General features: G+C 46.6%; 1 protein-coding gene across 1 annotated transcript in view; it reads right to left on the reverse strand.

The window, feature by feature from the left end:
• Positions 1 to 24,674, reverse strand: part of LOC111138991 (EH domain containing 4) — a 79,604-nt gene that overhangs the window by 49,131 nt on the left and 5,799 nt on the right. Inside the window, exons 2-3 of the mRNA XM_022491063.1 lie at positions 12,217 to 12,393; positions 1,222 to 1,319 (exon numbers count right to left, since the gene is read on the reverse strand). Of these exons, the coding sequence (XP_022346771.1) occupies positions 1,222 to 1,319; positions 12,217 to 12,393 (275 nt within the window). The remainder of the gene's footprint in view (positions 1 to 1,221; positions 1,320 to 12,216; positions 12,394 to 24,674) is intronic.

Below are 24,674 nucleotides of genomic sequence, written 5' to 3' on the forward strand. Positions count from 1 at the left end.
AACTATACTAGCATGGAACAATGTCTGTGATAGACCATTACAGCAAAAAAAATCAAGTTGTAGAAAATGTGCCAAGAGACGGCATTTGGGTTAAAAATGGTATGTTCGTACATGTGCAGGAAAAAGTCTCTAAGGAGCTGGAGCACACCATTGTTAACTGTGACAGAGAGATTTTGTCCGTCCCTATTCATTGCTTGAATCCTTTATAACAAACATGACTTTTACAACAGAAAATAAAATTAACAGGTATTTATGAGAGAAGAAGAGTAATATGCTGGTTTTTTCTATGAGGAATATTCTTGAAAGCCTCAGGGCGGCCTAATGGCCCACAGAATCCCTGACTGAGGCCTGAAGGCACAGCAAGGCAGGACCCAGCTCTCTGTGGGTCCATGGAGGGTGCAAAGTCAGTATCCCCTAAATGCCATGAGAAAGGAGGGCTTAGAGGTTTCAGGAGCCTCCACAGATCACCTCTGAGTGCTGTCCAGTCTTCTCCTTCCCCACCTTGTGGCCTCCCTTATGTAATTCCCACTCACCCTATAGGTCTTGGCTCAGGTGTCGCCTCTCCTGGGGAGTCTTTCCGAACACCGCAAGGCCGGGCCAGTTCCCCTTCCTCCCAGACATACACTCCGTCTCAGTTCTCACTTTCTATTTCCCTGCAATAATTGGCTCCATGTCTGTCTTCCCCATGGGAACAGGAGCTCCTAAAGGCAGAACCTCGGCCTGTTTTTGCCACATCCCAGCAGACAGAGCATCGTCTGGCCCATGACAAAGGCTGACACAAAGGGAGGGTGCTGCGGGGGCCATGGGGGTGGGAGGGAGGGCTTCTCTCCTTTGCAGTGACTACTCCTCTCCTTTATTTGTTGTCCTATGTGTCCAAGGGAATGGTTAGTAGCAATATGAAGGTCCCCTCCCAAACTCAGAAGAATTATGTCAGGTGGGAACTAGCGGCAGATGGCAGCATTTAAAGGAACTAAGAGATTACAGCTAACACTTCAGAAAGTTTCTCAGCCAAAAGGCAGGACCTTCGATGCTCTCTATGCCTACCTCCTGTTATTTCTTGGGGACCCCCGGCTCTGGATCCCTGGTCTGTCCAGGGCAGCTAGAGGCATCCTGGTGTGGGGGCGGGGTTGGATAGAATCCCCTCTTGACAGACATCACTGCTGGTGTGACGGAGAGCCTCAGCAGTGCCAGGGTTGGGGCGGGGGGAGAGGGGACACTGACCTCGGCTGATGCGCTGCTTCTCCCCAGACAGGATGCCAGGGCTGTCGATGATGCTGATGCTCTTCAGGACCTGATTGGGCAGCTGGGAGCACATGAATCTGGAAAAAAAGATCAAAGGAGGGATCAGGAACCACACCTCTCCAAGCTCCGACAAGATCCTTGACCTCTTAAGGTTATTGCCGTTATCTGCAAAGGGACTCTCTGCACAGACAGCACATCCACTGGTGCCACGGGGCCAGGTGCTGGACCAGGGGGCGGGTATGCTGTCACCTGCCACCAGATCCTTAACCGCTAACTTTGATTTTAGCTGATATTTACTGAATGCTTCAGTATTTTACAAACACCATCTCATTTGTCCCTCAGAGTAACCCCTTGAGAAAGAAATTCCTATTAACATCAGAGAAGTAACTTACACAGCATCACTCAGAGCGTAAACCCAGGTCAGCCAGATCCAAAGTCCATCAGCCTCGCCTGCTTCTTTTCTGTGGTGCTCCTTGGCCAAGTGTCCTGGGCTTCTTCTCCCAGGGCAGACCATGCCTCCCTCGGGGTCACAGCCCTGCTGTGCTGGAGTACCCTAAGCTCCCTGTCCAGCCACACCGCCCACTCCCTGCTGTGGCCGTGGAGGTACTGGGGCTTATTTTCACTGTTGCCCTGGGGACTCAGCATCCAGTCTGGTGCCCATCTGGCTTCAAGCCCTGCATGGGGCAAGCACCCATGGGCCACACCCCAATCCTCCAGGTGCCTTGGAGTCCAAGGGGTAGCCAAAGAATGGATAAAGTGGCAGGGGCATGGGAGAGTTCTGGTGGTGCATCTCAAGCCTCCTTCCTTGGCCCTCACATTCCTGATACCATTTCTTCCTTCTCATCCCATCCAGCTGCCCTGGCCTCAGCCTCCCTGAAGCAGAGTGGCGTGGGAGGAAAATTAGGCTGTTAGGTCAGCAGACTGGGTTCAGGTTCAGCTCAGCCTTCGCCAATTATTTTCTGTGGGACCCTGGACAAGGGCCTCCCAGCTCCAGGCCTGTGTCCTTATGTGTAAATGGAGATACTTGGATGGGGACCGGTGAGGTCCTTTTTAGCTTTAATAGTGAATAACTCTAGAGTAGCAGAGGGAAACATTTTTTTCCTTTTATCCAGGCAGCAAAGTCCAAGGTGGATCTCTGGTAGTCGCTGTGTGTTTTTTTCTTTCTTTCTTTCTTTTTTAAAGATTTTATTTATTTATTTGATAGAGAGAGAGAGAGAGCGAGCACACACACACACACACACAAACAGGGGGAATAGCAGAGGGAGAGGGAGAAGCAGGCTGTCCGCTGAGTTGGGGGCCCAATGCAGGACTTGATCCTAGGACTCTGAGATCACAACCTGAGCCGAAGGCAGACGCTTAACCAACTGAGCCACCCAGGCACCCCGCTGTGTCTGTTTTAAGGCAAAACCTATAGAGTAGCTCTCCTCCTTCTGTTTTGTAATTGGATAACTTCTGTATCTGTGTGGGCCGAAGGCTGGAAAACCCTCAGTGAAAGCTCAATTATTCCATTCAGGGGAACTGGTGGGATCACTCGAAAGTAAGTATGCTGGGAATGCAGGCCGGGGGGCCACGCCAGCCTTCACAGTGCAAACGTGGATGGCACAGCCCCCCCCCCTCGCCCCCGCCCCGGCCAGGGTGGGGTCACGGCCTCACAGGCGGGGGGGGGGGGGGGGGGGGGGGGGGCGGGGGGGGGGACGGGCAGTCCCGAGTAAGAGGTACAATTACTGACATTTCAAAGTTGCTTTCTTTGAAGGTGCTCAGGACAAGTTTCCCACACATTCTTTCCTATATTTTCACGTCAGCCTGGACAGATGTAGGAAAAGATACTAGGGTCATTTTGTAGCTGGAAAAGCTGAAGCTCAAAGTCGTTATGACATCTTGAGGTCACAACGTGAAGGCCTGGCTGGCTGGAGAGGGTGACCTAATATTTCTGATGTCTGCTGAGCTAGACTCAACCCATAAATGTTAAAAATAAAGAGGCTAATTGAAGAGAACACCTCATTTCTGATTTTCTCCCGCCCCTCATGCACCCTCCAGACTTTTCAGTAAATCCCACTGTCTAAACTTGGGAGACCAGATCTGTGAGAATGAAGTGCACAGAGATCACTAAGCATTTACTCTTTGTAAATTCACAGAGAAAAAACCACAACATTTGAGGCTTGGAACTGAGGTAGGAACAGAGTTCTGAGCACATCTGTGGTAGAGTGCATGTCTCATCAGTAATGATTCTGTCTCTTATCACAGTCCCATCTTTTTTATTAGATGGCTTGAGACATTTGATAATGCTGAAAAACTGCACATATGTGGAACTATTTTACACAAAGTATTCCTGTGAGAGACTGACCTTTCTCCAAAACCACAAGCTCACACTCATTAGCAACTTTTCCAAAACACAAAACCCCTGGATTCTAGTGTGGAGTTAAACAGAGGGATCCCAAATGTGTAAACTGTCCACTCTCTCTCTGCAGAGTGACAAATTTTCAACAACTCGCATGCCTCCTGACACAACAGCAGAGGCGAAATCAGGCAAAATCTGTGAGCCACAAAAGAAGATGTGGTCAGATGCGGTGAATGTGGAGACGTTACCTCACAACAAACAAGGGGGCAGGTTGAGGGACCCACAGGGGTAACTGCAGAAAAGGGGAGGAGGGGGAAGAGGAGGGGGTAGTGGAGTGGGGTAGGGGATGGGGCAGTAGAGAGAGGGGAGAAGATGGCAGAGAGAGGAGGAGGGAGCTCACCAGGGGCACCCTGAGAGATGGTGGCTGGGTTATGTGTGCAAAACCAGGCTACACTCCATGAAAGAAAGCAAGAAAGCTTGGGGCCAGGGTGGGGGGCAGGGGGGTGCTGTGGTGGTGGTGGTGGTGGTGTGAGGGTCAGGAAGGGGGAGGGTAGGTAGGGGTGTTGTGGCAAGACAGCACAAAGCATGAGTCAGCTTTCAAACCCCTGTGTGGGGGCAGGAGTCTTACACAAGGAGTTAAACCACACATAGTTTCCTAAATAATTATAATCAGGAAAAAACCCTAATGCAATGCTGTTACAGCAATCCTGTATTACTTTTATGCTCTAAGAAAGGAAGGTGAAAGGCAAGGTTATTTACTGGGTATATTACAGTCAGCCCTGGGTCAGGCTTTTCTTGTTTATGTTTGTGTGCTGAAGTGTTTCCAAGCACAGATTTGCTGTCCCAAGATGGATTTCCTCTTCCTTCCCAGAGTGACTAACCTAAGTGTACCTGGGCCTTGCCTCCTACATTTTCCCATGAAATAGGCAGACCTGTGCTGGTTAAGCCCAGGAGCCTCACGGAAGCTGTTAGGCAGTGTCTGCTCACCCAGAGCTGCCCTGATGCCTCTTGTTCTCTGATAAAAGGGGGGGAGGATGGGCACAGACTCTGTGCTTGACCCCCATCCCCTGCCACTTCCCAAAGGCGGCTGAGGGTTAGCAGAAAGGGGGCTGGATCAAGGAACAGTCTGGGCTCTGAGGTCCTGCCACATAGTAAAACAGGGAGGTGAGAGGAGTGAGGATTTTAAAATTGCCTCCAAATGCTAACATTCCAATTTGATGATCAACATTTTAAAAGAACCAGGCAGTACCTTCATATTGCTTTTGCTTTCCAAACAACGTCATGATATCCAGCAGTTACAGTAACCATAAAATGGCACCAACTTTTACCGTCCCCCTACTATGTGTCTAAGCGACGCACTTAACACTTTCTATATACATTTTAACTCACTCAATCCTCACCACAACCTGAGAGGTAGGGGCTGTGTGTTGCCGTTTACACAGGAGGAGAATGGGGCACTGAGGGGTACATACCACAACTTGTCAAGTCACATGGTTGGTAGGCAATGGAGCTGGGATGCTAAGCTAGGAGTTTGGCCTTGGGCTGGGGTTTTTGACTACTAGACTCCTACCACCATTTTGCCTGTGCAAGCCAACCTTATCGCAGAAGGCAGCATCCCCCAACAAGGAAGTGATGTGCCAGGGGCGCCTGGGCGGCTCAGTGGGTTAAGCCTCTGCCTTCAGCTCAGATCATGATCCCAGGGTCCTGGGATGGAGCCCGCATCGGGCTCTCTGCTCAGCGGGGAGCCTGCTTCCCTTCCTCTCTCTCTGCCTGCCTCTCTGCCTGCTTGTGATCTCTGTCAAATAAATAAAATCTTAAAAAAACAAAACAAGGGAGTGACTTGCCATAGCCTTGGAATCCCGCACCAGAGACTCCCCTGTGATGTGCTCTCAGCCCACCATTGGAGGGCGGAGGTGCCAGAGCCAGAAGACGTTGCTCACTCACGCTGTGAGCTCTAGGGATCTGAGCAATTCTACCAGCCCCAGAACTCCCACCTTGTCATCAGGCTCAGAGCACATCGGATGCTTACAAGGGACACAAGGGACAACACCTTCAAGCCCACTTGAGACCAGATAGAGGACATGACTTCCTAAGATGGCACAGTAAAGAGCACACAATACACAAAAAAGACTTTTACAACCAAGCCCCAATCATTATCATCACACGGTCCTGCCACGAATGGCTGATCAAAACTTCCAGTGCCCAGGAGAAATTTAACTTCATATCCAGACTCTAAGGAGCCCACAGCTACCCACTTTGATTGAATCTTACAGCATCACTGCTTTTACAAGTCAAGGCTGGCTGAAGGTTGGCAATTTCATGTGGTATGACCCAAATAGGTAATTTTCTACACCAAAGTCTCTCTTTCCTGACTGCCGCAGTGAGGAATGGCAACGCACCGGCGCTGAGAGGGTCTGCCTGGGGGCAGCGGGTGAAGTTGGTTCTCTGGTCTCTGAGGACCAGGACCACAGAGTCGGCTGCCAGTGACCGGTAAAGAACAATGGTCGGTGACCCGGCAGCCACCACAAATCCTGAACTTAAAGATTAATGGGAAGAGCTTCAGGGCGTTTATTATGGGTAAACGCCGCAAAGCGAACAAATAAACCAACAGAACGAGTCTGTCACTCAGATTAAAAAGAAAGTAACAAATTTGCTGGTGATTCTTGGCAAAAGCCTCTCTTCCTTTGTCTCTGCATCTAAATTAGCTAAGGGAGCCCGCATGTGTCTGGACTGATGCTGTATGTTTGTGGGAAGTCAGACAAAAAAAAAAAATATCCCAGTGGTACTCAGTGACTGTAACATTCGTATAAAAAAAAAGTCTATTACTAAAGCTTCATTTAATTAGAGTGGTGACAGGGTATATGTCCAAAAATACACTTGTGTGTTCTAGTATTGCTAAATCTTCACAGCACTGTGAGACAGTGGATTTATATTTTATCGTCGCTATGATCAGGCCTGGCTAAAAGGACAGGTATGTTGGAAGTATCCCTCAGATTCCTTCAGCTCGAAAGAAAGTTGCAACATTTCAATCCCTGGAGCTGCTGGTTAAAGCTATTTTTCAAAAGGAAACAGAGGCAATGAGGAAATGAGATTAAGAATTTCTTCTGTGGACAACTGCGATTTAAAATTAAACTAGATCCTAAATGAAATACAAATCCTACAGCTATCTGGATTTCAAAAAAAAAGACTACCATGTTTAGAAAAGTAGACTGAGGGAAAGAAAAACACAACACCCAGTTCAGAAGCAGATGGCTGGGGCGGGGAATATCAGAGCTGGTCCTGACAGTTCTGGAATTGATGGAGATACACGGTGCCTCCGGGCCTTGTGCCCTCGGTGGGTGCTGGCCATCCATCTCCTCCTGCCTGAGTAGGAACTCCCTCCTGGTGACAGACTGTGGAGCCTCGGGGACCACATTCCCACATGGGCAGCTCCATGACAGGCCTGCCAGTGGAATTCCTCTCAAAAGCGAGGGAGCGCAGTGGAGTTTCGGAATGCCGCATTCACGTTGTTTTCATAGACCTTTTCGTGCTAGATTCAACTCCTTTGACTGTTCAAGTGTGGAATGTCTATAATTTGAAGCTGCCTTTTTGGGAATTTATCTTCTTTTCTCCGAACTGCTCCCAAGACTCTTTGTTACCTTTTTAGAAACCAGCCTTCCACATTGAAACTCAGGCTGCACGGGTTTGCCTAATGCTTCGAGGCTGACACCCTCCAGGTGTCACCTGGTACCACCTTGTGAAGTACTAAGTTCTTTTAAAGATGCCCCAGGAGGCAAAGCCTTGAATCAATGCTTTGTAATGAGAAGGCCAGGGTAATGACATGTATCCCAGGGGTGACCTGTGGTTGCTGGGGGTGGGGGGTGGGGTGGGGAGAAAGTTCTCCCCTGCAGACAACCAATCCTCATTCCTGCTATGTACTGTATTTGGACCTTGTTCCCAGAAAGTACGCTATGTCAAAAGTTTGCCTGCCTTGAGGGGAGCCCCACAGGTGTTCCCACAGGGACAGTATAATTACAGGGACAGTATACTTACATACATATGTTTGAGCGCCCTACGCTAATTGACTTTTTTTCTTACATAAGCCCTGGGAGAACAACAGCACCGTTGTGTGGATATGACTTAGTCACGCTGTTTACTCTCAGATGTGATGAGACACGTCCCATATGCACGGCCACAGAAACCCTTCTCTGCCAGCCCTCCAGCAGGTGCAGGGTGGTGGATGGAAGGGACGAGCAAACTGAATTCTAATAGAGTCTCTGCCTTTTCTTGGGTAAGTCATTCTACTTCTTTGCTCTCAGTTTTCTCTTCTGTTGAATGGCCACAGTAGTATTGTCTTATAAACCCAGAAAAAGTAGTGTATGTGAAATTATTACTCTGTAACTGGGGACAAAATCATCACCTTTATCATCATTGTCTGTGGGCTACATTAAGAACAGCCTTCAAAGTTCCATAGGGGGCAGCAGGCAGTGATTCTCAGTCCATATGTCATGCCCTTCGGCAGTCCAGTGGTCACTAGTAGGGACTATGGGCCAGATGGCCTGAGTTCCAGTTTGAGCTGCCACTTAGCAGCTGAGTGACCCAGTGGAAGTTAAATTAATGTTTGTACATCAATTCCTCCTGTCTACGTTGGGGGTAAGAGCAGCACTTAGGTCACAGGGGTTTGCCGAGGATTTAGAGCTAACATACCAGTAAAGTTTAGAACTCTGACACACAGTAAATGCCATATTATTATTTGTTAATATTTTTCTTTGTATTCTCAATTTAATTAATGCTTGATTACATAATGCATGGATTATTTTCAGCAAGTTTTAGATCCCAGATAATGAGCCTCGCCATTCAAAATTTTCTTAATTGCTTATTTTCTATACTCATCTGCTGTATCTTTGGCATTTGAAAAAAGATTTGTTTGGGAAGTCAATCATCTGCCAAAAGAAAACAAGCCCATAGCCATTCTTTCAGGGTTTCCCCTTGTGAATAAGGACTTCACAAAACAGGAATTTGAAAAAAGTGGCAGCTTATTTCTTTTTTAAGCCTTTGTCAGGCAAAAAGAGTAAGACATAAGGCAGTGGTAACAAAACCATGTAATTCCAGGCAGTGTCTCATGGACAAGGAGCTTGTGGCCTGCACTCTCCAGGCCTCCGGAAACTTCCAGGGCCCATCTTGGGACAGGAGGCCTGGCTGTTGTCTGCTCCATGACCAGGGCTCCCTTGGAGGCCCTGATGGGGGAACTTTTTGTCCCACTTCTCCTCAATTGTCTTGGGAGACCCTCTGGTGTTCTCCTGCCTGGGCTCCACCCCTACACTTCTCCCATAAGACAGGCTCTGGCGCAACCAAGGCTGCTCTGGAGATGAGGATCAAATGCCTCCCAGACAGCATCCTGTAGGCGGAAAAAAATCATCTGCACAGTATTCTGCAAATTACTGTCAGCAGCAAGAGATTTCTCTGTGACTCCCTTTACATCATCTCTCCATTTCTATCTATCCTACTGCCATAGTCCCTGGCTGTTATCTAAATGCCTTCTTTGACTTATGCTAGGAGCATAAGAAAGCTCTTCGAGTCTGGTTTCTTCCAGATGCATCTCTGGAGGTTGCCTGTGCTGCCCTTGGCAGAGACACCACACAGCACCTGGACACATCATTCTTTCCCTCGTCCTTGTGAATGGCGCCCCCTGGAGTTGTGCGATGAGAAACCTCAGCCTTTGGGAGGACGGCAGAGGGCCGAGAGGATCCGTTCCTTTTTTTTTTTTTTTTTTTTTAAAGAATTTATAAGAAAGCCAAAGTTGGTGGCATCACAATTCCAGACTTCAAGCTCTATTACAAAGCTGTCATCATCAAGACAGTATGGTACTGGCACAAAAACAGACACATAGATCAATGGAACAGAATAGAGAGCCCAGAAATAGACCCTCAACTCTATGGTCAACTAATCTTTGACAAAGCAGGAAGGAATGTCCAATGGAAAAAAGACAGCCTCTTCAACAAATGGTGCTGGGAAAATTGGACAGCTACATGCAGAAAAATGAAATTGGACCATTTCCTTATACCACACACGAAAATAGACTCAAAATGGATGAAGGACCTCAATGTGAGAAAGGAATCCATCAAAACCCTTGAGGAGAACACAGGCAGCAACCTCTTTGACCTCAGCCGCAGCAACTTCTTCCTAGGAACATCACCAAAGGCAACAGAAGCAAGGGAAAAAATGAACTATTGGGATTTCATCAAGATCAAAAGCTTTTGCACAGCAAAGGAAACAGTTAACAAAACCAAAAGACAACTGACAGAATGGGAGAATATATTTGCAAATGACATATCAGATAAAGGACTAGTATCCAAAATCTATAAAGAGCTTAGCAAACTCAACACCCAAAGAACAAATAACCCAATCAAGAAATGGGCAGAGGACATGAGCAGACATTTCTGCAAAGAAGACATCCAGATGGCCAACAGACACATGAAAAAATGCTCCACATCACTTGGCATCAGGGAAATACAAATCAAAACCACAATGAGATACGACCTCACACCAGTCAGAATGGCTAAAATTAACAAGTCAGGAAATGACAAATGCTGGCGAGGATGTGGAGAAAGGGGAACCCTCCTGGGGCGCCTGGGTGGCTCCGTTGGTTGAGCAACTGCCTTCGGCTCAGTTCGTGTTCCCAGACTTCCAGGATTGAGTCCCACGTCGGGCTCCCAGCTCCTTGGGGAGTCTGCTTCTCCTTCTGACCTTCTCCTCTCTCATGCTCTCTCCCACTCATTCTCTCTCAAATAAATAAATAAAATCTTTAAAAAAAAAAAAGAAAGAAAGAAAGGGGAACCCTCCTACACTGTTGGTGGGAATGCAAGCTGGTGCAACCACTCTGGAAAACAGTGTGGAGGTTCCTCAAAAAACTGAAAATAGAGCTACCCTATGACCCAGCGATTGCACTACTGGGTATATACCCTAAAGATACAAACGTGGTGCTCTGAAGGGGCACGTGTACCCAAATGTTTATAGCAGCAATGTCCACAATAGCCAAACTATGGAAAGAACCTAAATGTCCATCAACAGATGAATGGATAAAGAAGATGTGGTATATATATATATATATATATAGTGGAATACTATGCAGCCATCAAAAGAAATGAAATCTTGCCATTTGCAATGACGTGGATGGAACTAGAGGGTATTATGCTTAGTGAAATAAGTCAATTGGAGAAAGACAACTATCATATGATCTCCCTGATATGAGGAAGTGGAGATGCAACATGAAGGGTTTGGTGGGTAGGAAAAGAAAAAATGAAAGAAGATGGGATCGGGAGGGAGACAAATCATAAAAGACCCAATCTCAAAAAACAGACTGAGGGTTGCTGGGGGGAGGGGGGTTGGAAGAGGGTGGTGGGGATATGGACATTGGGGAGTGTATGTGCTATGGTGAGTGCTGTGAAATGTGTAAACCTGGCGAATCACAGACCTAAATTTATAAAAAAATTTAAAAAGTAATTAAAAAAAGAATTTATTTATTTGACAAAGAGTGAGAGAAGGAGAGAGAGCACAAGCAGGGGGAGCAGCAGAAGGAGGGGGGAAGCACACTCCCTGCTCAGCAGGGAGCCGGATGCGGGACTCAATCCCAGGACCCTGGGATCATGACCTCAGCCGAAGGCAGAGGCTTAACCCACTGAGCCACCCAGGTGCCCCCGTTCCTTATTTTTAAAACCATCTAAAAAGAAGTACAGTCTCTTGTTTGGATGACCCCTCCCTGGCTTTGCATGCCCATGGCTCACGCCCCCAGCATACTGGTCTAAGGCAGGAGACTCATAAAAACGAAGGGAATGGAGGGGCGAGGGGTAGGGCAGGAGAGAAGAAAGAGAAAAGGGTTTAAAAAAAAAAAAGCTAGGAGTGACAAAGAGGAGGGAGAGGGAGGGAATGGGAGGCCAGTCCAAGAGGGTAGGTGCCCTGGGTCCACACCACTGTTTCACTGGGAGCGCTGGAGGGAGGTTTCAGGGTAAGTATAAATGAAACACAGCTCCAGCTAAAACAGAACCTCAGCTATCCCACAACATCACTTCCGTCATACGATGACCAAGTCACAAATTTAACTTTTTGTGTTGTTTTGTCTCTATTTCCCTGGCCTGACCTTAATGAATAAGGAAGCAGCTCAGCGCATGGGAGTGAGAAGCTTAACGGGCAGCAGGCAGGTGAGGCGACCTGTCCTGGAACAATCAATAGGCTGGATCTGGGGGTCAGGTGAACCCCAGGGGTCCTCTGGGCTAAGTTCTCAGTGCAGGAATCCCCAGCACACCATGCCAGCCACCACTTAACACTGTCAGTGATGGGCAGCTCACTACCTTACAAGACAACTTGATCCACTTCTGTGCAGCTGAAATTATTAGAAATTTATTCCTTGTACTGTGTGGCCTTATAACACCCGGTCCTGGGGCTTTAGCTCTGCCCTCTGAAGCCACCCAGAATAGGTAATAAATGATCATTCTCTATCTTTTCAAATATTTGAATAACAATAAGCATATTCTTCATAGCTTCTCTCTTCTAGAATAGACATGCACCATTCTGTTTCTGAAGCTTTATACATAATTGGCAAGAATTCAAAGACAAGGTTTAAACAACCTGACTAAAGACAGTGGGTTGCTGGTCCTTACCGATTCAGGAATGCATTTCCGAAGCGACTGAGCTTTCGAAATGGCTTTTTGGGGTCCACAACTAAAGCGTTCCCTGGGGTGCTGCCCTCAGTCTCCCCATACATCACAGCGATGAAAGAATCCGTAGTGGGCTCTGGACCAATCCTCATGCCTGGGAAATCTTGCTCCAGTAAGTATCTGGAGGAGGGAAACAGAAAAGAAACTTAGCAAGTTATCACAAAGCAAGAGGCCAGAAAGCTTCCTAGGCCTAGAAATCGAACCACCAGGGAAAGGAGAATGATTAGCATTTTACTCTTTGGCTAATGACAAATTTTCAAAGCTTACAATCTAGAGACCTAAGCCCCACCCCCCTCCCCACTGAACCCTAGTAACAGATCAGGCACCTTGTAGACTTCCTAAGTCTTCTGAAAATGAACCTTTGCTCAGCACAATTCCTGCTCCTGGTTCCACTGGCACAACAGACACCACCCCAGGGAAGTGTACCCAGCCAGCTCCTGGGCATCCTGCTAGAACCTGCCCAGGCCCACCTCCTTTTGGGAAGTGTCCCTGTTCCTCCATTGTGTTGGGCATACCTCCTCTGTGGGGCCTGGGCACCCCATGCCTGCAGCCGTGATGGTGCTTACCAGGGGCACTGCATTTTTCTGTTTGTGGGCCCTTGCTGACAGGCCCATGCCTACGGCCAGATGCAAAGCCCCAGCACCCAGCCCCATGCCTGCCCAGAGGGCACTCCATGTAGTGAATGAAATAATGAACCATCTCTCCTTGTCACTAGTGATCAGTGAGGCCCCCGGGTCATCCTCCCTTGTGCATTTTATAGCTCCCTTGGGTTCCTCGAGGTCATGGTCATGGAAGTGCATCTCAAAAGAATTCAGCAGCAACAGAGGCTGCTATGGCGGATGGGGGTTGAAGAAGGGGCCGGGGGGCGGGGGCAAGAGGTTCAGATTAGATACCACCAGGGCCATGACCGGCCCTATGTGCAAACTGCACAACGATGCCCCTGCCTCCATGCAGACACAGCCCAGCACCAGGGTCCACAACTTAGCAAGCTAGCTGGATTTTACCCCACACATGCTGCCCTGCCCAGTGTCGTATGATGTTTGACCCACCCAACTGGGCAGGTGGGCCCAGCAAATGTCACCAAGGGTTCCTATTCTGGGGGCCGAGGAGACCAGTTGACCAGATACAGGCCAAGGACTGGCTTAGTGATATGGCTGAGGAGGGGCAAGGTGACCAGAGGTAGCACAGTGGGGAAAGTCTGCTTCCTGTGGAAAATAGTGGAGCCCTGCCATCTGTGCTCCCCATCACCCTTCCTCCGCTAGCACTTCATTCAGCTGAAACCCCTCAGAGCCCCCTCCCTCCCCAGCAAGAGTTCCTTTCCATGAAGAAGAAAAACACACTTCCCTGTATTTGTGTGTATGGAATGGGGCAGGGGCAGGGCAAAGACTCCTCCCTCCTTCCTTTGCAGCGAGGGGAACATGAAGAAAGGAGTACTTTGAAATACATTTCCTTCATTACCAAGTGACAAGTGGAAAGGCAACACCTTCAGAGAACACTTGACAGTGACCCAGAGCAAGTTCTAGGGCTTGGGAGCGGTAGAAAGGAATCCCTACTGGAGGTGATTAGAGCGGAGCCATGTCTCAAGCCTGCAGGGCATGACCCTTGACCCTGGGAGAAGCTCAGGGGCATGAAGGTGCACAGTTGTCCCCCCCCCCCAACTCCCCATTCTTGAAGCTAACAACGATTTGTTTATTTCTAAAATGTCCCAACTGATCGGAGTTAGGCCCAAACCTGTGATTTTATTTCCTGGGACAGAGGGACTGCACTCAACTGCCCAACACAATTTTGCCATCTTTCTAAAAATAAGAAATCAGGCCATCCCTGAAAAACCTATGTTTTCTATATAAAGAAAAGTGACATTGTTTAGCCATCTCAGCAGGCTAAATTCTGAACATTTAATTGGTCTCATTGCTAGTTTTCACATCATCCAAAGTTTCTACATTACTGTGATGTTGAGAAGCACCAGAATAGTTAACATTTACATATGTCCCCTAAATTTTGAGGAAATGTGAAAAAATGATCAGACAATAGCATCCAGCTTTACCAAGTGCTTGTTATTTACCTGGAGTACAAAGCCCTCCACATGCAAAATTGTTCATGCAAACCCTGTTAACAGTCTGAAGTGGGCACTAATATTACTCCCATTTTACAGGTGGGAGATCAGAAAAGCATCAGGGGCATCAGAAAAGCTACACAATTTGCCTAAGGTCACACAGTAAGTGTGTTTCAGTGGCAATGGAATGCTGACAGCTGGACTCCAGGCCTTGGGCTGTCTCCAGACAATGTTTTTCTTTGTCTTTGCTTTTTAAAGATTTTACTTATTTATGAGAGAGAGAGAGAGAGAGAGAGAGAGTGAGAGAGAGCATGAACAGACAGAAGGGGCAGAGGGAGAAGCAGGCTCCCTGCTGAGCAAGGAGCCTGATCTGGGGCTCGATCCCAGGACCCTGGGATCAGGACCTGAGCCGAAGGCAGAGGCTTAACCCACTGAGCCATCCGGGCACCCCTCCAGACAATGTTTTAAACCTGGGCTTGAGCTGGTGGTTTGTTGGGTGATAAGGAGCACAAGAGGGGGTTCGGTGCACCCTCATGCAGTGTGCTGGCCATAGACACCGCAATCCTGCTTCTCCTCAAAAGTCAGGAAGCAGAGCTCTCCCCGACTCTCTTCCTGCAAGGTCCTAGGGCTGCCCTAACAGCAAGTGGCCGGCTCCCTCTGTTCTCCCTAGAGAAAAGCTGGGGAGAGAAGGAGCTACTTTTCAAAGCATGTTCAAATTAAATTTTTTAAAAATTTCAAAACTTTTGCAGGTACCGAGCACACTACTAAATATCCTTAGGAGCAGAAATGTTCTCCTTTACAACGTCTTATGAAATTCCACACAGGCCTTAGCAATACCGGTGAAACCAGCAGCAGCATCTCACGCTCTGGGAGACTCCAGCACTTGCAGTGTGTAAGCAGAGTGTGTGGATTTCATATACACACATGACTGTGGAGTTTCGGTTTCACAGCTACTCTGGGATCTCAAGTCTGAAGTCAGTCATCAGCAAAGCTAGAATTCAAGTCCAGATCACACCCCTCCCAAGTCCACTTTGAATTCCACACCCCATGGCCTGAATGATGCTATGCCTGGAGATCTGTGGGACAGAGGAAGGGAGACCACCGACGGCGGGGGCGCTGGGCTTGGAAGAACAGCAGTCAATGTCACCAGGCTCCCTGGAGCACACACAGTTCTCACAAAAGGCTCAGGTCAGCTTAAACTTGACAGGCACTCTCCCACGGAATCAATGTTAACAGCAATGGCTGGCTTGCAAGACAGCCTACGATGTTCACACACACACCAACAAAATAGACAAACCAGACAAGAACTGTAGCTGTGCCTTTTGGGGGAAAACCCACTGTTGCGTCCCACCTTGGGTGGCTCTGCAGTCTTGCTGCTTCTCAGCACTTCCCCAGGCCTGGAAGAGGGTCCTTCAGCTCCAGGCCTCGAGAGGTGAGGATGGGACTTAGGAAGGGGTGGAGGGGTGTGTGGATGCCGGGGTTCAGCAGTGAGTCCCCAGCAGGGAAGTAACTTACATGTAAAAGTGTGTAAGTCAGGCCATTGTGGCCAAGGAGAGTCTGAATGGCTTTGGATGTTCCTAGAAATATATAGTTTTATATAAAAGCACAACAAACCCTACTAATTTTGGAATAATAGGGGTTTCAAGGAAAAACCTGGAGTATGAAATTGTTTAAAGAACAGCAGGTGTTTCTTATTTTCAAGTTCATAATCTAAGAGAAGCTAGAACTTCCCAAGCAGCAACCCTGCCAGACGGAACTTTAATAAACTATTTTTAAAGTATACTTAAATATATTTCAGTTTATATTTGGCAAATATTTGCTAAAGTATGCTGCTAATGTGAATCAGTTTGAAGTGAAAGGTGCCCCCAAAAGGTGACTTTGAGAAACCATTCCATCTCTGGGCCCCAGACGCAGAAGAGAAGTAGAACTAGGAAGGGCTCTGTATAGCTTCTTTACCTTGTTACTCTGCTTAGTGATACTTTCTCCCACAGATAATAAGAAGCCAAAATTCAGTGTTCAATTTCATTATCAAAGCAATGCCAATCAAAGACACAATGTATTAATGCTTTAAAAAGCTCATAGTACCCAACTGTGCAAGGGAGTAGTAAAATCAACACCCTTATGTATATTAGTGGAATAATCAGTTGCTATAACCTCACTGACAAGCAATTTGATACTTTATGTTAAAAACCTCTAAAATGGGGTTAGTTCTTCCTTTTGAAATCTATTTTAGCAAAAACCCTAGACACACGAAAAAGATTTTTATGTGATAATGTCCATTGCAGCATTATCTATAACAGCAAAAAAAAAATTAGAAAGAAAATTGTGTTTTCTTTCCCATGGCTCTACTGCAATATAAAATTCACTTATTATATTTATGACTTATTCCCTGCCTCCACCTGGTAGAGTAAATGCTAAAGGAAAGCAGGGCTTTTAGTCTCTTCTGTTCACTAATACTTCCCACATGCGTGCAATGATCTCTGGCACACGGTTGGGGCGCTCAAGAAATACTTGTTGAAATAATGAGTGTCTGAGTGTCTGATCACACTGGCCTTTGCACCACCTTGTCAATATGCCAAGGCCATTCCTACCTCAGGATTGCTTGGAAGGCCCTCCCCCAGATCTCTGCATGTCATATGGTACTGCCTTGGGGAGCCTTCTGACACAGGAGCCTCTCAGGTCTGGTTCCCCATCCCTCCTCTTCATAGCCCAATCAGAGCACTTATCAGGAGCTGACATTCTGCCATGTTCCTGTGGGCACGTCACTGTCCCAGGCTATCAGGAGCACCTTGAGAGGGAGGCCCTCTGTCGGGCTCACTACCATACCCTAGCATCTAACACGGCATCTGGAACATGGCAAGGGTGAACCAGTGTCCAGCAGCTGACCGGCTTTCTCCATGCCCTCCTCCAGGTGGCCATCTGGCTTTGGTCTCCCTCCCTCACTTTTCTGCACCTCATGTAGGCTCTGGTCATTCTGTCCTGCCCAGCTGCCTCCCAGCTTCCCTCTCCCCCTCTGTCCTGCAAGATGAGATTGTTTTTCTACATACCACTTCCATCAGACAGCCTTCACCAACAACCCAGTCCTCCCCAGGTGACTTCCCTTCCCCATGAGCCATCCCCTCTGCCTTGCACTCTGGGTTCTTGCTCCTCACCTACGGTAGGCTTTATTCCCTCCTTGATTCATCTCTTCCAGGTCCGAAATTCCTGCCCCAACTCCCCTTACTTCATTCCCTCTGTCTGTCTGGGAATCGAGTCTTATGATTTCTACCATCCATCCTACTTGCTCTTTGAGTCACTTGGCAAAGCATCACCTCCTTTGGGCTGTCCTCCCTCCTTGAGCCCTCCACGACCTTTTTTTTCTGGCCATTCCCCACCTCCCCTTCTCTTGTGGAACTCTTCAGGAACACCTGGCATGCATGCTGTTTGAGGGCCTGATCTCCTCTTTCCTGGTAGGTCGTCCTTCCTGCAGGGTGCAATCCACATGCTCAGAACTCTCCAGTCCCAAACTCTCTTAGGCTCAACGCCTTGTCTTGATAGGTGAAGAGACTAAGGATTGGAACCGGCAGTGACTTGCTGGTCAGACTCGTTAGCGGCCATGCAAGACTTAGAGCTCGGGGCTCCTCATTCTTGGCCCAAGGCGTTTGCTTTTACATCACGCTCAGCCCCATAGCGTTGGGGTCCCACACAGCCCCCAGCTGCTGGCACCCTAAGTAGGACATGTCGGATACATGAGTTAATATATGACAGTCTAAGCTGACTGCCCAGAAGAGTTTTACACTGGAGGATGGGGAAACTCAGGCACACTGATGTCACACCGCCAGGTGGGCAGGCACGTGTCCGAGGCAGTGAGGGAGCTAAGGACAACAGCATGTTGGGGTGTCCGACGTGAACAAAGTGCGAAGAGAGGGACAAGGTTCAAAACCAGCCACCTTGGAGAGTCTGAGGAGATTCCAAGGTATGACATACAAGAACAGGTCACCTGCAGGCACGAGGCTGATCAGCTGTGTTAAACGTTGATGTATCAGAGGCTTTCCCGGAGCTCAAGTTCCAGGGAATTTGTGGTGTTATCTGCAATAACAAGAATTCAAAGGAACAAGAGGCCACGGGAGGACTACAGATGAGCATCACCGTAGGTCACAGCCGACAAGCCCACTGAACTGGCACCCTGTGCGTTAGATGGGGCTTTGGTCCCTGGCTCCGCCTTGCTCTCCTTTTCCTGTGTTCTCAGAAAAGGCTGCCACTTCCAGGGGTGATTGCTCCAAGTCCTCAATGTAAAAAAAAAAAAAAAAAAAAAAAGGACAGACATCTGGGATTCCAAGCAGCTGGGCAGGGTGTTGGTGAGGAGGATGGCCCTATCTGCTGAAGGCCACAGTGTGGCCTTGTCCAAACAGCTTCTGGGGAGACTGGCCCAGCCTTGGTTCAGGGAGCTGATTTCATACAAAGGTATAAGTGGACAGTGTCTTTTTTCTTCCATAGCTTAGGCTAGGGAAAAAAAAAAATTAACGCCATAGCAAAAAAATGTTTGTGTTAAGAGGAAAAGGAAATCTTCAGGATGATGAAAAGTCCCTCAAAATACTCAAACACCATCTTCTCAGAGAAGGGCTTAAGAATGACTAAAAACAAGGTACGGTATTCAATGACAGACTTCCAAAATTCCAGCTGCAAATGTTTTCTCCCCTGGTTATTCATTCATGCATTCTGTCTAGGTTCCAAATTGTGCTTGGAATAAGGGAAAAGGCATTAATCATTTTAGCAATACAGTAGTCATCCCTTATTCATGGAGGATATGTCCCAAGCCCCTCAGTGGATGCCTGAACGCTATACACACAATGATTTTGATTTTTCCTATATGTACACATCCATGATATGGTTTAATTTATAAATTAGGTGCAGTAAGAGCTTAACAAAAATAACTAATAAAATAGAACACTTATAACAATATACTGTAATAAAAATTACATAATGTGTTCTTTCTCTCAATATATCACTGTTCTTGTGAATATATATTTTTTCTTTCTAAAATTGGGATCAGAATGTTTAAATAATTTTACCTCTCGATTTTCTGCACCATTAGGTTTTCCTCATGCCATCAGAAATTCTTCAAAAACAATTTTTAGTGGCTGTAGACTATTCTAAGACAAATGTCTAACGACTGAGTTTGCCACTTCCTTACTCTTGGGCATTGAAATAGCTTCCCATTTCTGGCTCATAAAGAATGCTGAGATAAATATCAGAAATATCTCACTTTCTTTAAAATTTTAATCCTCTTTAAGTTGCTGAAAAATTAAGTCAGGCCAAGCTTCACATCCATTTTAAGACTCTAGGTCTTCCTTAAGGACGAAACTTGACTTTTATTTTCATTTTTGTTTCTCCTTTGGTTGAATCATGGGCCTATTACAGCCAGAGCTCCTTGCTCAGGTGACATCATCTTTCAAACTGCTGTGCCTGTGAAGGAATCCACATTAGCCTGTGGGATCAAGAAACTGGAATTTGCTGCATAAAGCCTTTCCACAGCTCAATTTTTCCAGTTATGAATGGCATTTCAACCATGCAGGGCCAAGATGTGCTTAAGGCACATGGCTGTCTAACTGGCCAGTACCACGAGCCACCCCACTCTGCCTTCCATGTTATTCTGAAAGGAGGCTGGAAGAAAGAAAGGAAAGGAAGGAGAAGAAAGGGAGAGGAAGTTCACTGGAATCCAAGGCAACAGGCTTCCCTGTTGTTTACAGCCCTGTTAATTTCTCCAGTCATTCATTTCCTCATGCACTGAAGATCTAGTAAGTGTCTTCTACACGAGGACTTGTAATTTATGAACCTGACAACAGAAGTGAGCTTGAGCTGGGAGCATTGGAAAGCTTCAGGAGAAGGCTACAGAACACAGCATTTCCCAAAGTTCCTGAACTCTAGGAGCCTTTTTGAACACCTACTTAACAATCTCCCAGAATTACCATCCACAGAACACTGGTTAAATGGAAAAGTAAAAAGGCATTTAGTGAGGCTCAACATCTGTTCTAGTGTTTTCAAATGAAATTCTTTTAAAATTCATAATAGAAAGATACTTCTTAATGTGACTGATTTATAAAATATTAAACCAGCAGCTAACAGCATATCCTCAGGTGAAATAACAAAAGAATTGTCATCACAGTTAGAAGCTTGGTGTGGATGCTTGCTTCCCAATACAATAAAATAGGAAACAGAAGAAGAAACAAAGTAATCACGAATGTAACTGATACAGCTATCTACCTAGAAAATCCAAAAGAACCTACTGAAGAGCTGTCAGAGTAACCTGAATCAAATGAACAGATACAAAACAAAAATGCATAAAAATCAGTAGTTATCTCATATACTCACAATACCCATCCAGAAAATATAAAGGAAAAAAATCTGACTCATAAGAGCGAAGGAATATAAAATACCTAAGAACAACATAGAGTATATAGAACCTATGTAAGTACATCAAACACCTTTCTGAGATTCATAAGAGGTCTGAGTCAAAGCCATGCTGTGTTCCTGCTTGGGAAGAGCAAATACCAAGATACAAGGCAGTTCCAATACAAATGGATCCCAACAGTATTTTCTGGGGAGGATCTAATGAAGCAATTTTAAAGTTCCTTTGAAAGAATAACAGGAAATGATGACTGACAGTATTTGCAAAATAAAGAGAAGTGAGATCAAAAGCGTTACAGCGCATCACTGTTTAATTAAAGAATGTTTTAAAGTGACAGTCCTTAAGACAGTGTGGTGTGGGCATAAGAATCTATCAACAGAGCTCCAAAAGATCCCAATATTTAATAAATTAGCATATGAGGAAGCCTCATGTGGTAAAGGGAAAAGGTACAATTATTCAATAGTGCTAAATAAAAAAGCAAGGGGCGCCTGGGTGGCTCAGTCGGTCAAGTGTCTGCCTTCAGCTTGGGTCATGATCCCAGGGTCCTGGGATCAAGTCCTGCATCAGGCTCCCTGCTCATCAGGGAGTCTGCTTCTCTCTCTGCCTCTGCTGATCCCCGTTTGTGCTCTCTCTCAAAATAAATAAATAAAATTTTAAAAAAATAATAAAAGAATATTTTTCCTGTCACACTTGATTTAAATAATAATACATAGTTTCACTGACAGTTTGGTGAAATAATGATCCTCATATTAGATTCTGTGGTGGGAATCTAATTTGGGATGACTTTTCTGAAAAGGTATATGTACACATACATATTCAGGATAAAATAATGTTTTATTTTATATAAAATATATATTATATAAACATGTATGTACTATATGTATATATAAAATCAGCAATATACATAAACTTGACAAATATTTATACCTTTTGATGCAGTAATTCATACTTGGGCAGATATTCTTAGAAAGCAAAAAAAATGAGACAAAGATTCACAGCTAAGAATGTCCACTGCTATATTACAGATAACAGCATAAAATTAGAAACAATGTTCCAAGCTGTAGGATAGACTAGAATGCAGTCAGGAGAGCTATTTCCGAGGATTACTTCATAACACAAGAAAAAGTTCATCATATCATATTAAGTGAAAAAGGTTGTTTATTAAATTGCATTTTTTGCATAATTCCCAGTTTTGTAAGCATGACTTCTACGTCTTCGTCTAGGTCATTCGCTAAGAATGTGAGCAAATGGAGCCTGGACCACATGCCATGGAAAGGCCACCAAAGGGAGCCTCCCTCTTCTGGGTTGAGGCCGACCCGCTTCAAGAGTTAAAAAGTTCAACCACCATGATTCCATTAGCTGAACCTTTGTCTATCTATGGTTTCCGAATATTTCCTGGGGGAGGCTACCTAAGAATTACCGTGGGAGGTGGTTTCTAAAAACCAAACCCAAACCAAACCCAAACCAGATTTCAGAGCCTCTCCCACAGAGATTCCAGTTCAGGAGGTCTGGGATAGAGGCCCCTGGAATTTGTTCTCAGGCTCCCAGTGATTCTGACCCATAGCCAGATCCAGGGACCATGGCTTTCTGGTTCATAATTTTCCAAGGTCTTGAAAAGTATCCTGAATGCCTTTTAGAAGCAAGCTTCTAGATGCAAGTTAAAGAGAATTTTATAATTAAAAACAAACAAACCTGAACACATTTCTCCTCGCATCTCTCCTCGTCTGGGGGAACTGCTGCCGTTTGTCAGGCAGGTGGTGTAGTATGTGGACAGGAGGCCAACCTGCAAGTTCTCCCTACGTGACTGCTGTGACCCCCACCACAACCCCTGCCCTCAAGCCCCCCCCCACCCTTGCCCCTAGGCCTGTCTCTTCTTAGGTTTCTGAGATACCAGCTGCTCACTTTCCATGGGCCCCTTCCATCAACTTACAATGGCTTTTGCTGGAATGCCTGTCACCAGGGCACAGCTCCTCCCCTGCAGTACCCAGTCACTGAGAGTTTTCTGTATCTGATGCTTCACCTCCCACTCACTCCTCAGCCCATTGCCACCTGGCTTCCATCACCGCCACTTACTGGCATGGTTCTTCCCAAGGTCACCCTGAGTCCTGATGGCTAATCTACTGGATCCATTTCAACCCTTTTCTCAGAAGCATCTGGCCCTGCTGACCATGCCCTCTCTTTCCCTGGCTTTTGTGGGGGCTGCCCGATGGCTCACACATGCAGCAGATATTTTCCCTTTTTTGATAGCAGCACCTTGAGGAGCCACGTTGCCCCAGTCTTAGTCTACATGGCTTGGGGCCCAACCATCCCACAGCAGACATGGGTATTTCATTCTCCTGGCTCAAGGAATTGGTTCAGGATGGGCATACAGCCAAGGTCTAACCAATGAGACTTAAACCTAAGACTTCTGCAGAAACTGTTGGGAAAAGCTTCTCTTTTTTTCCCCCACTGGGGTTGCTGAGCTGTCAGGTGAGTTTGGAATCGGAGATGGCCACCTGCCCACCCCATGAGGGGCAACTGCCTGAGAGGGAAGCCAACATGAGGAAGGCAGCAGGGCTGAGAATCAGAGACCAGATGGCGCTGCTTGGGGTCCTAGGCCAGGCCTGAAGCCAGCACACCCGGGTCTGATCAATTTCATGAGAAAACGTATGTTTTTCCTTAAGCCTTCTTCACCTGAGTTTCTGTTACTCGCAACCAAAACAGCTCTATGATGGCTCTGAATGGCCATCCACCTCTCCGGTGACTTTTCCCTGTGGCTCTACAAGCTCGTCTTCCTTTCACTCCAGACGCATATGTCCAACCCCTTGTGGACCTTACACCAGGGTGTTTAAACATGGGTTTAAATCTAAACTCGTAATTATGCCTCCCCTCTTCCTCTCTGTGTGTCCCCATTTTGGTGGATAGCTCCACCGCCCGCCCAGTTATCCAAGAAACCTGGGCCTCATCATTGACACTTCTTGCCCTCATTTCCTGGTCTGGTTTGGGCAGCTAATTCTGGCTCATTCCTCAGGGCTCAGCTGTTAGGTTGTGTCATCAGGGAGGCCTTTTCCAACCTCCAAGCTGAATGAAGGGCCTTTCCTATGTCCCCATCCTACCCTGTGCTGCTAGCATCACAGCTCGGGTCACTCAGACCCTCATGGCCTGTGGATTCCTATCCACATTCCCCATGAAACTCTAAGTTCTGGGATAGCCAGACCCTTCCTGGAAATCAATATTATTTGAATAAATGGACACTGGGTATATAGGTATGATCTTGTGTATTATAGATAGTCCATTCTTCTGTAGAAATTAAATATTTCAGCATTTTGGAAAGATCTATGAATGGCTAGGTATTTGGCAGAGCAGACTATCATTTTCAGGGGCTCAGGGCCTGGCTGACAGTAAGAACCGCCCAACAGGGCCCACAGTGTTTCCTTAACGGGATTTTCTTTAATGGGTAAACCAGGCTGCCTCCTAGTGAGAGCCTTCACTTCTCTTCACTTTAATAACAGACTCTAGAGCTTATCAAAGGAATGAAATCGAGCTTTGTTCTTTAATAGCATCTATTTCCCCCTTCTTCTGAAAACTGGGACATGTGCCTGCTTCAAGTTTTCTGATACTCCTCCTATTCTTCATAACTTCTTAAAAATTACCAGACACAGCCCTTTGAGCCCAACTACAAGTTCTTCCTATCTGGTCCTGCCATCTGCCTCCTGACCCCCCAGTATTTACAGTGCCATGCCTGCACCGCCCCTGGGGCGCTCCTCACCTTCCAGGCTTGGATCCCCTTTCCCACCTGGCTGAGCTCCCCTTCCCATCTCTGGATCATTTGCTTTTGAGAGAAAAGGAGACAAGACAATACTAGCTGAGTAGTTCTGCTTTCTTTGAAGGTTACAGCAAGAGTCCCAAGCAATGGGCCTATCACTTCCTGATTCTTTTTCTTGTTCTAATCATACCGGAAAACGCCTTTTCTTGTCCAAA

This window comes from Enhydra lutris, unplaced genomic scaffold, assembly GCF_002288905.1.
Source record: "Enhydra lutris kenyoni isolate GAN:26980312 unplaced genomic scaffold, ASM228890v2 scaffoldscaffold4, whole genome shotgun sequence".
NCBI lineage: Eukaryota > Metazoa > Chordata > Mammalia > Carnivora > Mustelidae > Enhydra > Enhydra lutris.